The sequence below is a fragment of the Apostichopus japonicus genome, chromosome 12 (genome assembly GCF_037975245.1).
Source record: "Apostichopus japonicus isolate 1M-3 chromosome 12, ASM3797524v1, whole genome shotgun sequence".
Lineage (NCBI taxonomy): Eukaryota > Metazoa > Echinodermata > Holothuroidea > Aspidochirotida > Stichopodidae > Apostichopus > Apostichopus japonicus.
The window spans coordinates 418803-434589 of record NC_092572.1 but is presented as its reverse complement, the minus strand read 5'-3'; the positions used below and the strand labels follow the sequence as shown (position 1 = coordinate 434589).

At 40.3% G+C, this 15787-nt stretch overlaps 1 protein-coding gene across 1 annotated transcript in view; it reads right to left on the bottom strand.

Moving 5' to 3' along the window:
- LOC139977294 (uncharacterized) overlaps window positions 1–15787 on the bottom strand; it is a 152880-nt gene that overhangs the window by 92030 nt on the left and 45063 nt on the right. The window contains exons 29-41 of the mRNA XM_071986581.1: window positions 14289–14442; window positions 13017–13180; window positions 12256–12432; window positions 10989–11198; window positions 9948–10083; window positions 8606–8749; window positions 4851–5005; window positions 4453–4654; window positions 3930–4171; window positions 3419–3536; window positions 822–1031; window positions 248–437; window positions 27–135 (exon numbers count right to left, since the gene is read on the bottom strand). Of these exons, the coding sequence (XP_071842682.1) occupies window positions 27–135; window positions 248–437; window positions 822–1031; window positions 3419–3536; window positions 3930–4171; window positions 4453–4654; window positions 4851–5005; window positions 8606–8749; window positions 9948–10083; window positions 10989–11198; window positions 12256–12432; window positions 13017–13180; window positions 14289–14442 (2211 nt within the window). The remainder of the gene's footprint in view (window positions 1–26; window positions 136–247; window positions 438–821; window positions 1032–3418; window positions 3537–3929; window positions 4172–4452; window positions 4655–4850; window positions 5006–8605; window positions 8750–9947; window positions 10084–10988; window positions 11199–12255; window positions 12433–13016; window positions 13181–14288; window positions 14443–15787) is intronic.

Below are 15787 nucleotides of genomic sequence, written 5' to 3'. Positions count from 1 at the left end.
GAGCTTGATGGAGTATTGGAGTTTACCTTAACAGTGAGCTCAGAATTAGTTTCATTCCAGATGTATTTGAGATGAGACTGCCAATCAAAGGAGTCCACTGATACACACTTGCTCTCCTCTTGTTGTGTAAGCAGACTGTGGTGGAAGAAGTAAAACTAGAATCAGAATGCTGAGAATTCACAAAGCAGATAATCACTCAACATAGTCTCTATGGTGAGCCATTTATGTAACAAGATTGCTTGCTTACCTATCTAAATAGTCTCTATGGTGAGCCATTAATGCAACAAGATTGCTAACTTTTTGCATCTGTCCTGGGAAAAGCATTAGTTGTAACTCTGTCTTGTCAATCTCTTCTTCAACAACAACTGTGACCTTTGGTCTCTCAGGAGGCAGCACCACTTTCATGGTATCAACAGCAGCCTTGGGTTTATCCCCACCTGTTAAAAGTAAGATAATATTTTAAGATGGCTTTCATCAGTAAAATAAATTAAAGTAAATAATTAGAACTAAAATCATTCACAAACAGAAGCTAACTCTTGCTATGTGACACAAAACCATCAACCAATCATAGCTCAAATCATTCACAAACAGAAGCCAACTCTTGCTATGTGACACAAAACCATCAACCAATCATAGCTCAAATCATTCACAAACAGAAGCCAACTCTTGCTATGTGACACAAAACCATCAACCAATCATAGCTCAAATCATTCACAAACAGAAGCTAACTCTTGCTATGTGACACAAAACCATCAACCAATCATAGCTCAAATCATTCACAAACATAAAGTTACTATTGCTATGTGACATATTTGGCTAACCTTTGTTAATACTGCCCTGAAGTTGGACTTCCTCCATCATTCCAGATTGTATACTTCCCTCCTCAGCTATAGGGGGTGCTGTCACAATGGGTGCAGGTTCACTCAAGCTCCACTGAGATCCAAGGTTAGATCGGGCACTCTGCCTGCCAGTCTGTGAGACGTCTGTGCTGTTTGCTATAGACCCTTCTCTGACAGACTTCTCTGCTACAGCTAGGCACAGAAAAGACACAAGAAAAGTGCATTTATTATTATTATCATTATTATGATTCCAGCTTAGGCAATTCAACTAATTATTAAACTTAATTCAGTAGAAAAAGAGCCAGAGCATAACAGATGAAGATCAAATCTTACATTTGAATGAAAACCTCTGTCCACTTCAATCAGACACAAACAAATACTGGCCATTCATAACCTAGTATAATATTTCTAGCTGCTCAGATTCCAAACAGAATATAGTACCAAGCTGTTTACAGTATTAGCTTTATAAAGTTTGCAAGAGGGTTATCATGCTCACATGACTGTACAAACATAATGAAATACTAACATTAATCATAACTCTACCCACCAATGAAGACTTTGGACACCCCCCCACCATATAGGATAGTTCATGATATTACACACTCTACCCACCAATGAACCCTTTGGACATCCCCCTACCCTATTACCAAATAGGATAGTTCATGATAAGACACACTCTACCCACCAATGAACACTTTAGACACCCCCCTACCATATAGGATAGTTCATGATATTACACACTCTACCCACCAATGAACACTTTAGACCCCCCCTACCAAATAGGATAGTTCATGATATTACACACTCTACCCACCAATGAAGACTTTGGACACCCCCCTACCCTATTACCATATAGGATAGTTCATGATATTACACACTCTACCCACCAATGAACACTTTGGACACCCCCCTACCCTATTACCATATAGGATAGTTCATGATATTACACACTCTACCCACCAATGAACACTTTAGACCCCCTACCAAATAGGATAGTTCATGATATTACACACTCTACCCACCAATGAAGACTTTGGACACCCCCCTACCCTATTACCATATAGGATAGTTCATGATATTACACACTCTACCCACCAATGAAGACTTTGGACACCCCCCTACCCTATTACCATATAGGATAGTTCATGATATTACACACTCTACCCACCAATGAACCCTTTGGACATCCCCCTACCCTATTACCATATAGGATAGTTCATGATATGACACACTCTACCCACCAATGAACACTTTAGACACCCCCCTACCATATAGGATAGTTCATGATATTACACACTCTACCCACCAATGAACAATTTAGACCCCCCCTACCAAATAGGATAGTTCATGATATTACACACTCTACCCACCAATGAAGACTTTGGACACCCCCCTACCCTATTACCATATAGGATAGTTCATGATATTACACACTCTACCCACCAATGAAGACTTTGGACACCCCCCTACCCTATTACCATATAGGATAGTTCATGATATTACACACTCTACCCACCAATGAACACTTTAGACACCCCCCTACCCTATTACCAAATAGGATAGTTCATGATATTACACACCCTACCCACCAATGAAGACTTTGGACATCCCCCTACCCTATTACCATATAGGATAGTTCATGATATTACACACTCTACCCACCAATGAAGACTTTGGACACCCCCCTACCCTATTACCAAATAGGATAGTTCATGATATTACACACTCTACCCACCAATGAAGACTTTGGACACCCCCCTACCCTATTACCATATAGGATAGTTCATGATATTACACACTCTACCCACCAATGAAGACTTTAGACACCCCCCTACCCTATTACCATATAGGATAGTTCATGATATTACACACTCTACCCACCAATGAACAATTTAGACACCCCCCTACCCTATTACCATATAGGATAGTTCATGATATTACACACTCTACCCACCAATGAACACTTTAGACACCCCCCTACCCTATTACCATATAGGATAGTTCATGATATTACACACTCTACCCACCAATGAAGACTTTGGACACCCCCCTACCCTATTACCATATAGGATAGTTCATGATATTACACACTCTACCCACCAATGAAGACTTTGGACACCCCCCTACCCTATTACCATATAGGATAGTTCATGATATTACACACTCTACCCACTAATGAACACTTTAGACCCCCCCTACCAAATAGGATAGTTCATGATATTACACACACTCTACCTACCAATAAAGACTTTGGACACCCCCCTACCCTATTACCATATAGGATAGTTCATGATATGACACACTCTACCCACCAATGAACACTTTGGACACCCCCCATACCCTATTACCATATAGGATAGTTCATGATATGACACACTCTACCCACCAATGAACCCTTTAGACACCCCCCTACCATATAGGATAGTTCATGATATTACACACTCTACCCACCAATGAACACTTTAGACCCCCCCTACCAATTAGGATAGTTCATGATATTACACACTCTACCCACAAATGAAAACTTTGGACACCCCCCTACCCTATTACCATATAGGATAGTTCATGATATTACTAACCGTGTTCCATTGACTGCTTCTGCTTGTCCAGTCTTGCTTCCTTTTCTTTCTTGTCTTCGATTCCTTTCAACATTACAACAGCTGCCCAGAGACTGGTGCTGATCTTATCTCTTAATGACTAAAGAAAGAATGAGAATAATGAATGGATTACATCATAGCCAGCACTACTGCTCTTCAAAAAGCTAATTCTGTTAGGTAGAGTAAGAATCAGCTAAAATAGCTTACATCATAGCCAAGGCTACTACTCTGCAAAGAACTGATTCTGTTAGGTAGAATAAGAATCAGCTAAAATAGCTTACATCATAGCCAAGGCTACTGTTCTGCAAAGAACTGATTCTGTTAGGTAGAATAAGAATCAGCTAAAATAGCTTATAATCATAGCCAAGGCTACTGCTCTGCTAAGGACTGATTCTGTAAGGTAGAGTAAGAATCAGCAAATAGCCAACACTACTGCTCTTCTAAGAACTTATTCTGTTAGAGTAAGAATCAGTTGATGGTAATTCTTATTTACCTTGAGGGTTTGCCCTTTATCGCCTCCTTCCATGGCTTTGATGCCCTTCTCAATCTGTTGAGTCATCTGTATCTGCACGGCTAGATGGATGACCTCTGAGGTATGATCAAGCAGCCAAGACCCACCACTAACCACCTCAGTAGCTCCAGCTACCCCTTCCTGAGATTCCCTGGTGCTTGGTCTCTTTCCTGGTTGCATCCCTGTTCTACTATTTGCTCTGCTTCCATTTCGACTACCAGGAGCTTATGAAGACAATATGTTAAAACTTAAGCAGTTAAATGGGGTCAAACTTAACATGTGCTGGTAGTACTTAATACACTGGTATTACTTAATACACTGGTATTACTTAATACACTGGTAGTACTTAACACACTGTAGTACTTAATACACTGGTAGTACTTAATACACTGGTGTCCTTACACACTGGCAGCACTTAACACAATGGTAGTACTTAACACACTGGTAGTACTTACCACACTGGTCGTACTTAATACACTGGTAGAGAAGTTTAAATCAATGATACCTTTTCGTTCTTCTTTGTTCAATGTGACCCTCCTTGCACCTGCACTCTGGATGGATCTCTCCCTCTTAAGTCTTTTGGGGGTGAGTGCATCTTGTAGAAGCTCCTCACCAAGAGCAGACACTAGCTGCTGTTGGAGGCTGGCCTTGATGATTGGTAAAAGGTTTGCTAACCAGTTCTCAATGTCACCTTCACAAGACACAGACTAAATGGCAACAATCAGAATACTTATTATTAGAACAGGGTTAAACAATAGGTCTTCAAAGTTAACTTGACTTCATCAAATAAATTTACACAAATTGAGCACTTTCTGAAGGTTTGAAATTTCCCCATCTTTTATGATTGTCATGCATGCTCTTTAAGTGAAAACCAAACACCATTTACCAGGTTATCCACTTTACCTGTTTCAGTGGAAACTTTTCTCCCATGTGACTGATCAGACCAGTTATCTCATGATGGAGATCTGAGGCTTCTGTCTGGGCCTCCTCAAACTCTAGACGACCAAGGTTTTCAAAGAGTTTGGGCAGATAAAGGTTGACTTGATTCAAATCATAACCTGACAAAGATTGAAAGAATAAAGATGAATGTAACTATGTATCATTTATATAAATATCATATACACAGAGCACATAATGGTGAGGAGGGGAATAATAACACATTTTCAAAATATTGGTCCACATGAAACACACTTCAAGCTTGAGATTTCAATCAAAATATTAGGCCACATGAAACACACTTCAAGCTTGAGATTTCAATCTCACACATAACCTTTTCTTGTTGTACTTCATCCATAAATGTATTCATATTATTAATATTTTAGTAATTCATAAAGGTAAGGAAGCCAACAGAAGCTCAATTGAAACCCTTTCCATGTGATGATGTGAATGAATACTAGCTATTTAGTTAGCCTTCTCTCTTTGGTCAGTGTTTACAAAGTTACTAGGCAACCTGGCACATAATTGTTCCACCCATTCCTGCTCAAGACATCCCCTAAACGTCCCAATCTGACACACCTCAGAACTTTATGAAATACCGAGTGAGGTGAATGCAACCCATTCATCATCACAGCTGCAGTACCGAGTGAGGTGAATGCAACCCATTCATCATCACAGCTGCAGTACTGAGTGAGGTGAATGCAACCCATTCATCATCACAGCTGCAGTACCGAGTGAGGTGAATGCAACCCATTCATCATCACAGCTGCAGTACCGAGTGAGGTGAATGCAACCCATTCATCACAGCTGCAGTACCGAGTGAGGTGAATCCAACCCATTCATCATCACTGCAGTACCGAGTGAGGTGGATACATCCCATTCATCATCACTGCAGTACCGAGTGAGGTGGATACATCCCATTCATCATCACAGCTACAGTAACGAGTGAGGTGGATACAACCCATTCATCATCACAGCTACAGTACCGAGTGAGGTGAATGCAACCCATTCATCATCACAGCTACAGTACCGAGTGAGGTGAATGCAACCCATTCATCATCACAGCTACAGTACCGAGTGAGGTGAATGCAACCCATTCATCATCACAGCTACAGTACCGAGTGAGGTGAATGCAACCCATTCATCATCACAGCTACAGTACCTAGTGAGGTGAATGCAACCCATTCATCTTCACAGCTCCAGTACCGAGTGAGGTGAATGCAACCCATTCATCATCACAGCTGCAGTATCGAGTGAGGTGAATGCAACCCATTCATCATCACAGCTGCAGTACCGAGTGAGGTGAATGCAACCCATTCATCATCACAGCTGCAGTACCGAGTGAGGTGAATGCAACCCATTCATCATCACAGCTGCAGTACCGAGTGAGGTGAATGCAACCCATTCATCATCACAGCTGCAGTACCGAGTGAGGTGAATGCAACCCATTCATCATCACAGCTGCAGTACCGAGTGAGGTGAATGCAACCCATTCATCATCACAGCTGCAGTACCGAGTGAGGTGAATGCAACCCATTCATCATCACAGCTGCAGTACCGAGTGAGGTGAATGCAACCCATTCATCATCACAGCTGCAGTACCGAGTGAGGTGAATGCAACCCATTCATCATCACAGCTGCAGTACCGAGTGAGGTGAATGCAACCCATTCATCATCACAGCTGCAGTACCGAGTGAGGTGAATGCAACCCATTCATCATCACAGCTGCAGTACCGAGTGAGGTGAATGCAACCCATTCATCATCACAGCTGCAGTACCGAGTGAGGTGAATGCAACCCATTCATCATCACAGCTGCAGTACCGAGTGAGGTGAATGCAACCCATTCATCATCACAGCTGCAGTACCGAGTGAGGTGAATGCAACCCATTCATCATCACAGCTGCAGTACCGAGTGAGGTGAATGCAACCCATTCATCATCACAGCTGCAGTACCGAGTGAGGTGAATGCAACCCATTCATCATCACAGCTGCAGTACCGAGTGAGGTGAATGCAACCCATTCATCATCACAGCTGCAGTACCGAGTGAGGTGAATGCAACCCATTCATCATCACAGCTGCAGTACCGAGTGAGGTGAATGCAACCCATTCATCATCACAGCTGCAGTACCGAGTGAGGTGAATGCAACCCATTCATCATCACAGCTGCAGTACCGAGTGAGGTGAATGCAACCCATTCATCATCACAGCTGCAGTACCGAGTGAGGTGAATGCAACCCATTCATCATCACAGCTGCAGTACCGAGTGAGGTGAATGCAACCCATTCATCATCACAGCTGCAGTACCGAGTGAGGTGAATGCAACCCATTCATCATCACAGCTGCAGTACCGAGTGAGGTGAATGCAACCCATTCATCATCACAGCTGCAGTACCGAGTGAGGTGAATGCAACCCATTCATCATCACAGCTGCAGTACCGAGTGAGGTGAATGCAACCCATTCATCATCACAGCTGCAGTACCGAGTGAGGTGAATGCAACCCATTCATCATCACAGCTGCAGTACTGAGTGAGGTGAATGCAACCCATTCATCATCACAGCTGCAGTACTGAGTGAGGTGAATGCAACCCATTCATCATCACAGCTGCAGTACTGAGTGAGGTGAATGCAACCCATTCATCATCACAGCTGCAGTACTGAGTGAGGTGAATGCAACCCATTCATCATCACAGCTGCAGTACTGAGTGAGGTGAATGCAACCCATTCATCATCACAGCTGCAGTACTGAGTGAGGTGAATGCAACCCATTCATCATCACAGCTGCAGTACTGAGTGAGGTGAATGCAACCCATTCATCATCACAGCTGCAGTACTGAGTGAGGTGAATGCAACCCATTCATCACCACTGCAGTACTGAGTGAGGTGAATGCAACCCATTCATCATCACTGCAGTACTGAGTGAGGTGAATTCAACCCATTCATCATCACTGCAGTACTGAGTGAGGTGAATGCAACCCATTCATCATCACTGCAGTACTGAGTGAGGTGAATTCAACCCATTCATCATCACTGCAGTACTGAGTGAGGTGAATGCAACCCATTCATCACCACTGCAGTACTGAGTGAGGTGAATGCAACCCATTCATCATCACTACAGTACTGAGTGAGGTGAATGCAACCCATTCATCATCATTTTCAGTGTAAAGTTGGTCAATAAAGTTGTTTGGAAACCATCGAAAGAACAAACAAAGCCTCAGTTTAGAATTTGCAAATCAGAAATACCAAATGAATGAAAAACTGTTCATTGATACTGCAAGCTTCAAGCAAGTTTGAATAGGTTAAAACAATCTGGTGTCATGAGGATTTGAACCGTGAACCAGATTATCGTACGGGAGGTGGCACACACTGACAGCTACATCCACTTTACCTGCAATTTGCCTGAGCCTCCCAACAATAATTACTGCAAAACTGTTTTGTTCATAACCCTCCATAACTACAACTCTTCCAGTACCTTATGTCCTGATATAAATATTCTTTGGATTTGTATATTCAGTCTTCATCTTAAGGATTTAAAAGGTTGAAGAAATCACAATGTGTTAATGTATAATTACATGATGGACCTTTGTTGACATCAAAATTGCTGTAATGTCCTAGTGTCCTGTTTATCCATAATAACAGAATGTCCTTACCATTACACACAATATGTAGAACATCCTCCATTGAGAGTGACCTATTTATCCATAATAACAGAATGTCCTTACCATTACACACAATATGTAGAACATCCTCCATTGAAAGGAAGTAGAACCGTGGAAACCTCTGGCGCCTCTTCTCAAGATGTTGGAGGAGAGATTTACGGCAAATCTGTAGGTTGTTGTTCATTTTTTCAAGTATTGTTAGGATGCCTGTTGAAACACAAGAGGGTATCATATCATGTTAATCTGCTGTTTAACATTACCTGTTTACTCAATACACAACAATAGCTGGCAGTTCGTAGTATCAGATTATGTTAATCTGTTGTTTAACATTTCCTGCTAACTCAATACACAACAATAGCTGGAAGTTCATAGTATCAGATCATGTTAATCTGTTGTTTAACATTTCCTGCTAACTCAATACACAACAATAGCTGGCAGTTCATAGTATCAGATCATATTAATCTCCTGTTTAACATTTCCTGCTAACTCAATACACAACCATAGCTGGCAGTTCATAGTATCAGATCATGTTAATCTGTTGTTTAACATTACCTGCTAACTCAATACACAACCATAGCTGGCAGTTCATAGTATCAGATCATGTTAATCTGCTGTTTAACATTACCTGCTTACTCAATACACAACCATAGCTGGCAGTTCATAGTATCAGATCATGTTAATCTGCTGTTTAACATTACCTGCTAACTCAATACACAACCATAGCTGGCAGTTCATAGTATCAGATCATGTTAATCTGCTGTTTAACATTACCTGCTAACTCAATATACCACAATAGTTGGCAGTTTATACTATCAGATCATGTTAATCTGCTGTTTAACATTACCTGCTAACTCAATATACCACAATAGTTGGCAGTTTATACTATCAGATCATGTTAATCTGCTGTTTAACATTACCGGCTAACTCAATACAAAGCAATTGCTGGCAGTTCATAGTATCAGATCATGTTAATCTGCTGTTTAACATTACCTGCTAACTCAATACACAACAATAGCTGGCAGTTTATAGTATCAGATCATGTTAATCTGCTGTTTAACATTACCTGCTAACTCAATACACAACAATAGCTGGCAGTTCGTAGTATCAGATCATGTTAATCTGCTGTTTAAGATTGTCTGCTAACTCAATATACCACAAAAGCTGGTAGTTCGTAGAAAAATGTTTGCCACATACATATTAATACCTCTCAATTATACTAAAGTCTAAACAATTTCATATCATTCCAAAGTTTTATCTCAAATACAGCATTTCTTGTAAACAACTCAGTAACATACTACTGAACAAATTTGACATCCAGAGAGCACTGCAATATGTTGATGTTAATATACCACATAACAGCACAGCAATATTTTGATGTTAATGAACCAATTGATTGATTTCTAACCTTTCCTCTGGCAGCATTGTAACACATTTGGGTTCTTTTCTGTAGCTCTCATAAGTAACCTGAAGTCCCGGTTTGAGGAACTGAAGAGGGTGGCCTCATGAGATAGGGCATTCTTGATATCATTTCCACTGAATACCTATAAAGATAAAAATAGAGAAAACTAAGAAACCACCAGCATATGTAAGCAACCTCTACAAGCCCTAGTTGTATTACTGAATATTCACACAACCTTCAGCTCTCTCCATGCTATTCAATATTCCCACACAGCTCCTTAAGTATCCACTGTGTCATTGAATATTCACACAACCTTCAGCTCTATCCATGCTATTCAATATTCACACACGGCTCCTTAAGTATCCACTGTGTCACTGAATATTCACACAACCTTCAGCTCTATCCATGCTATTCAATATTCACACACAGCTCCTTAAGTATCCACTGTGTCACTGAATATTCACACAACCTTCAGCTCTATCCATGCTATTCAATATTCACACACAGCTCCTTAAGTATCCACTGTGTCACTGAATATTCACACAACCTTCAGCTCCTTCCATGCTATTCAATATTCACATACAGCTCCTTAAGTATCCACTGTGTCACTGAATATTCACACAACCTTCAGCTCTATCCATGCTATATAATATTCACACACAGCTCCTTAAGTGTCCACTGTGTCACTGAATATTCACACAACCTTCAGCTCCTTCCATGCTATTCAATATTCACACACAGCTCCTTAAGTATCCACTGTGTCACTGAATATTCACACAACCTTCAGCTCTATCCATGCTATTCAATATTCACACACGGCTCCTTAAGTATCCACTGTGTCACTGAATATTCACACAACCTTCAGCTCTATCCATGCTATTCAATATTCACACACAGCTGCTTAAGTATCCACTGTGTCACTGAATACTCATTCATTGTCAAACTCTATCCATCAACTCACACAGCATCATCCAGTACCAATCACAGTCATGAATATTCATTAATACCTTCTTATATGCCATCAATATCAATCAATAGTCACAATACCTCCTCAAGCTCCACCCATTTTTCCTGAACCTCTAACCAGATGGTGAGCACAGCTTCAATGGTCTGGAGTCTCTTCTGCCATTTGGTGACCTCATCAAGGAACGACCCTGCTGCACTACTACTCTGCATTCCCTGAAGAGCAACTTGATGGGATTCCAGCTCAGTGAAGATTGGAGCTGTCTCCGATAAGAGGAATAACTGGCCAGAATCCTGAAAGCAACAACAGCAGCACAATAAGAGACTCTGTTACAATCTAACACTCTTAACATGTTCCTTCATGTTGTCTGATCAAGGTACAGTTTGGAGCCATTTTGTTGTTTACATCTGTCTTACTTCAGGCTTCAGTATAGTTAGAATAAAGCAAGCAATCAAGACTAGATAACTCCACAGAGGATCTGAGTAAGTAGAAATCAAATGCTGCATTAAATTGGCGGTGCCTAATTATGAAGTACTATACTTGTCGGTACATTTTCCTTGTTTATGCTATGTTATACATAGTATTCTAGTTGTTTGTACTTTTCCCTTGTATATACTCTGTTATACGTAGTACTCTAGTTATTTGTACTTTATCCTTGGTTATGCTATGTTATACATAGTATTCTAGTTGTTTGTACTTTTCCCTTGTATATACTCTGTTATACGTAGTACTCTAGTTATTTGTACTTTATCCTTGGTTACGCTCTGTTATACGTAGTACTCTAGTTGTTTGTACTTTTCCCTTGTATATACTCTGTTATACGTAGAACTCTAGTTATTTGTACTTTATCCTTGGTTATGCTCTGTTATACGTAGTACTCTAGTTATTTGTACTTTATCCTTGGTTATGCTCTGTTATACGTAGTACTCTAGTTGTTTGTACTTTTCCCTTGTATATACTCTGTTATACATAGAACTCTAGTTATTTGTACTTTATCCTTGGTTATGCTTTGTTATATGTAGAACTCTAGTTATTTGTACTTTATCTTTGGTTATGCTCTGTTATACGTAGTACTCTAGTTGTTTGTACTTTTCCCTTGTATATACTCTGTTATACGTAGAACTCTAGTTATTTGTACTTTATCCTTGGTTATGCTTTGTTATACGTAGTACTCTATTTTTTTGTACTTTATCCTTGTTTATGATTCTTTACACAGCACTGCTTTAGACCAACCGTCCTCTGAATGGTCAAGAAGACAACATCATGAAATACCCTACAGATGAAGAACAGTCACTTGATAGACATTGCAGGTATGGAACCTTGTGATGATTGAATCTCTGTGATGCTCACCTCACCAAGGTTTAGAAGAGATGCTGGCAGGGAGGACACACTTGCTCTCCTCTGCCTGCCACCTGCTCCAAGGGTCAGAGAAGACATTCTGCTGTGAACACGACGTTTGCTGCTATCCCGGGCAGATATGCTCATGTCACTCTGACTCTGGGAGTATTCACTCTTGGTGTCTGTATCCTGCAAACACATAATTAATGACATTCACTGTAAACAAACAAATAATCACATCCACTGCTAAAGCTTGACCCCAATCACATAGAAAGGCTAGTAAAGAACGATCAACATGGTATTAATAAAATATTGATACACAGTTTGTTGTATCCCATCTCATCCCACATTATTTTTCCTATCCCCATCTCCCCTCACATTATTAATCCACACATACCTCCCTACATCACTAGTCCTACCCCCCATCTCACATTACTAATCCACACCTACCTCCCTACATTACTAGTCCTATCACCCATCTCACATTACTAATCCACACCTATATCCCAACATTACTAGTCCTATCCCCCATCTCACATTACTAATCCACACCTACCTCCCTACATTACATGTCCTATCCCCCATCTCACATTACTAATCCACACCTATATCCCTACATTACTAGTCCTATCCCCCATCTAACATGTGTAATCCACACCTACATTACTAGTCCTATCCCTCATCTCCACCCCACATTATTTGTCCTACCCCACACCTACCTCCCCTTCCACTCCTCTATTCTTTCAAAAAGACAATGATTACAATGTTCTTACATCTTTGTCTCCTTTTTCAAGTCCAGTCCCCGGTAGAGATCTTGCATGGGACCTCATATCGAACAGTTTGCTCAGCCAAATCTCTTCATATGTTTTTAAAGCACCCTCTATGGTTACATCTTTGATAGCTCGCTGTACTATTGACCTGACTTCATCTGCATGATCTACAAACAAACATGATCACATATAAACATCTATACAGATGTATATGATGTATGCAGATGTATACAGATATATATGTGCAAGACATGGAACATTGAAATGAATTACTGGGTACATAGAGTATTGCTGCCTGAATTGTAACCTTGGTGATACATATATAGTACCTTAACAGTTCAGATATGTTACAGAAAATAAGCCTCTGACAAAGAAAATGCAATCACTCAGAAACCAATTGATAAGACAATTTACTTTGTATTCCTCACTGATAGAGCTGTCCTTATTACCTGAACTCACTTTGTAGTACAGGCTGTAAGAGCTGTCCTAATTACCTAATAGGAGGTCTTACTTTGTATTCCTCACTGTCCTAATTACCTGAACTTACTTTGTAGTACAGGCTGTAAGAGCTGTCCAAATAGCCTGATAGGAGGTCTTACTTTGTATTCCTCACTGATAGAGCTGTCCTAATTACCTGATAGGAAGACTTACTTTGTATTCCTCACTGATAGAGCTGTCCAAATAGCCTGATAGGAGGTCTTACTTTGTATTCCTCACTGATAGAGCTGTCCTAATTACCTAATAGGAAGACTTACTTTGTATTCCTCACTGATAGAGCTGTCCAAATAGCCTGATAGGAGGTCTTACTTTGTATTCCTCACTAATAGAGCTGTCCTAATTACCTGATAGGAAGACTTACTTTGTATTCCTCACTGATAGAGCTGTCCTAATTACCTGATAGGAAGACTTACTTTGTAGTCCTCACTGATAGAGCTGTCCTAATTACCTGATAGGAAGACTTACTTTGTATTCCTCACTGATAGAGCTGTCCTAATTACCTGATAGGAAGACTTACTTTGTATTCCTCACTGATAGAGCTGTCCTTATTACCTGATAGGAAGACTTACTTTGTATTCCTCACTGATAGAGCTGTCCTTATTACCTGATAGGCAGACTTACTTTGTAGTACAGGCTGTAAGAGCTGTCCTAATTACCTGATAGGAAGACTTACTTTGTATTCCTCACTGATAGAGCTGTCCTAATTACCTGATAGGAAGACTTACTTTGTATTCCTCACTGATAGAGCTGTCCTTATTACCTGATAGGCAGACTTACTTTGTAGTCCCAGCTGTAGCAGCTGTCCTAAGGTCATACTCTGAAGACTATCGTTATCAGTAAGCATAGCGCCCCCAGTCACTCTGACCAGCTGCTTCCAGTGCCTGGTACGCATGGCTGGGTTACTCAAGTCTTCAATTAAAGGGAGACAGGCCTGTAATATATCAACAATAACAAATCAGTCATTGGTCTGAACTGATGTTCCAATCGTACATTAGTCTTCCATTAATTTAAACCATGTTTTTCTGAAATAAATGGGGTTTCTTTTATGATCCAATGTTTGTAAATAACCTAAAAGTTTTTGTTCTTACTTTAAAAACCTTAATTGAACATCCTGCAATGTATGTTTGATAATGTCTGAAGAGGGGAACCCTTGTATCAGCAGGTTATACTGTTGGGGTAGTACTATATACATGACACAGCTGTGAGAGGTTTATACTATCATAGGATACCTTGTCCTGCAATGTTTGTATGATATTGTCTGAAGAGTGGAACCCTTGTATCAGCAGGTTATACTGTTGGGGTAGTACTATATACATGACACAGCTGTGAGAGGTTTATACTATCATAGTATACCTTGTCCTGCAATGATTGTATGATATTGTCTGAAGAGTGGAACCCTTGTATCAACAGGTTATACTGTTGGGGTAGTACTATATACATGACACAGCTGTGAGAGGTTTATACTATCATAGTATACCTTGTCCTGCAATGTATTTTTGATATTGTCTGAAGAGTGGAACCCTTGTATCAGCAGGTTATACTGTTGGGGTAGTACTATATACATGACACAGCTGTGAGAGGTTTATACTATCATAGTATACCTTGTCCTGCAATGCATGTTTGATATTGTCTGAAGAGTGGAACCCTTGTATCAGCAGGTTATACTGTTGGGGTAGTACTATATACATGACACAGCTGTGAGAGGTTTATACTATCATAGTATACCTTGTCCTGCAATGTTTGTTTGATATTGTCTGAAGAGTGGAACCCTTGTATCAGCAGGTTATACTGTTGGGGTAGTACTATATACATGACACAGCTGTGAGAGGTTTATACTATCATAGTATACCTTGTCCTGCAATGTATGTTTGATATTGTCTGAAGAGTGGAACCCTTGTATCAGCAGGTTATACTGTTGGGGTAGTACTATATACATGACACAGCTGTGAGAGGTTTATACTATCATAGTATACCTTGTCCTGCAATGTATGTTTGATATTGTCTGAAGAGTGGAACCCTTGTATCAGCAGGTTATACTGTTGGGGTAGTACTATATACATGACACAGCTGTGAGAGGTTGATACTATCATAGTATACCTTGTCCTGCAATGATTGTATGATATTGTCTGAAGAGTGGAACCCTTGTATCAGCAGGTTATACTGTTGGGGTAGTACTATATACATGACACAGCTGTGAGAGGTTTATACTATCATAGTATACCTTGTCCTGCAATGTTTGTATGATATTGTCTGAAGAGTGGAACCCTTGTATCAGC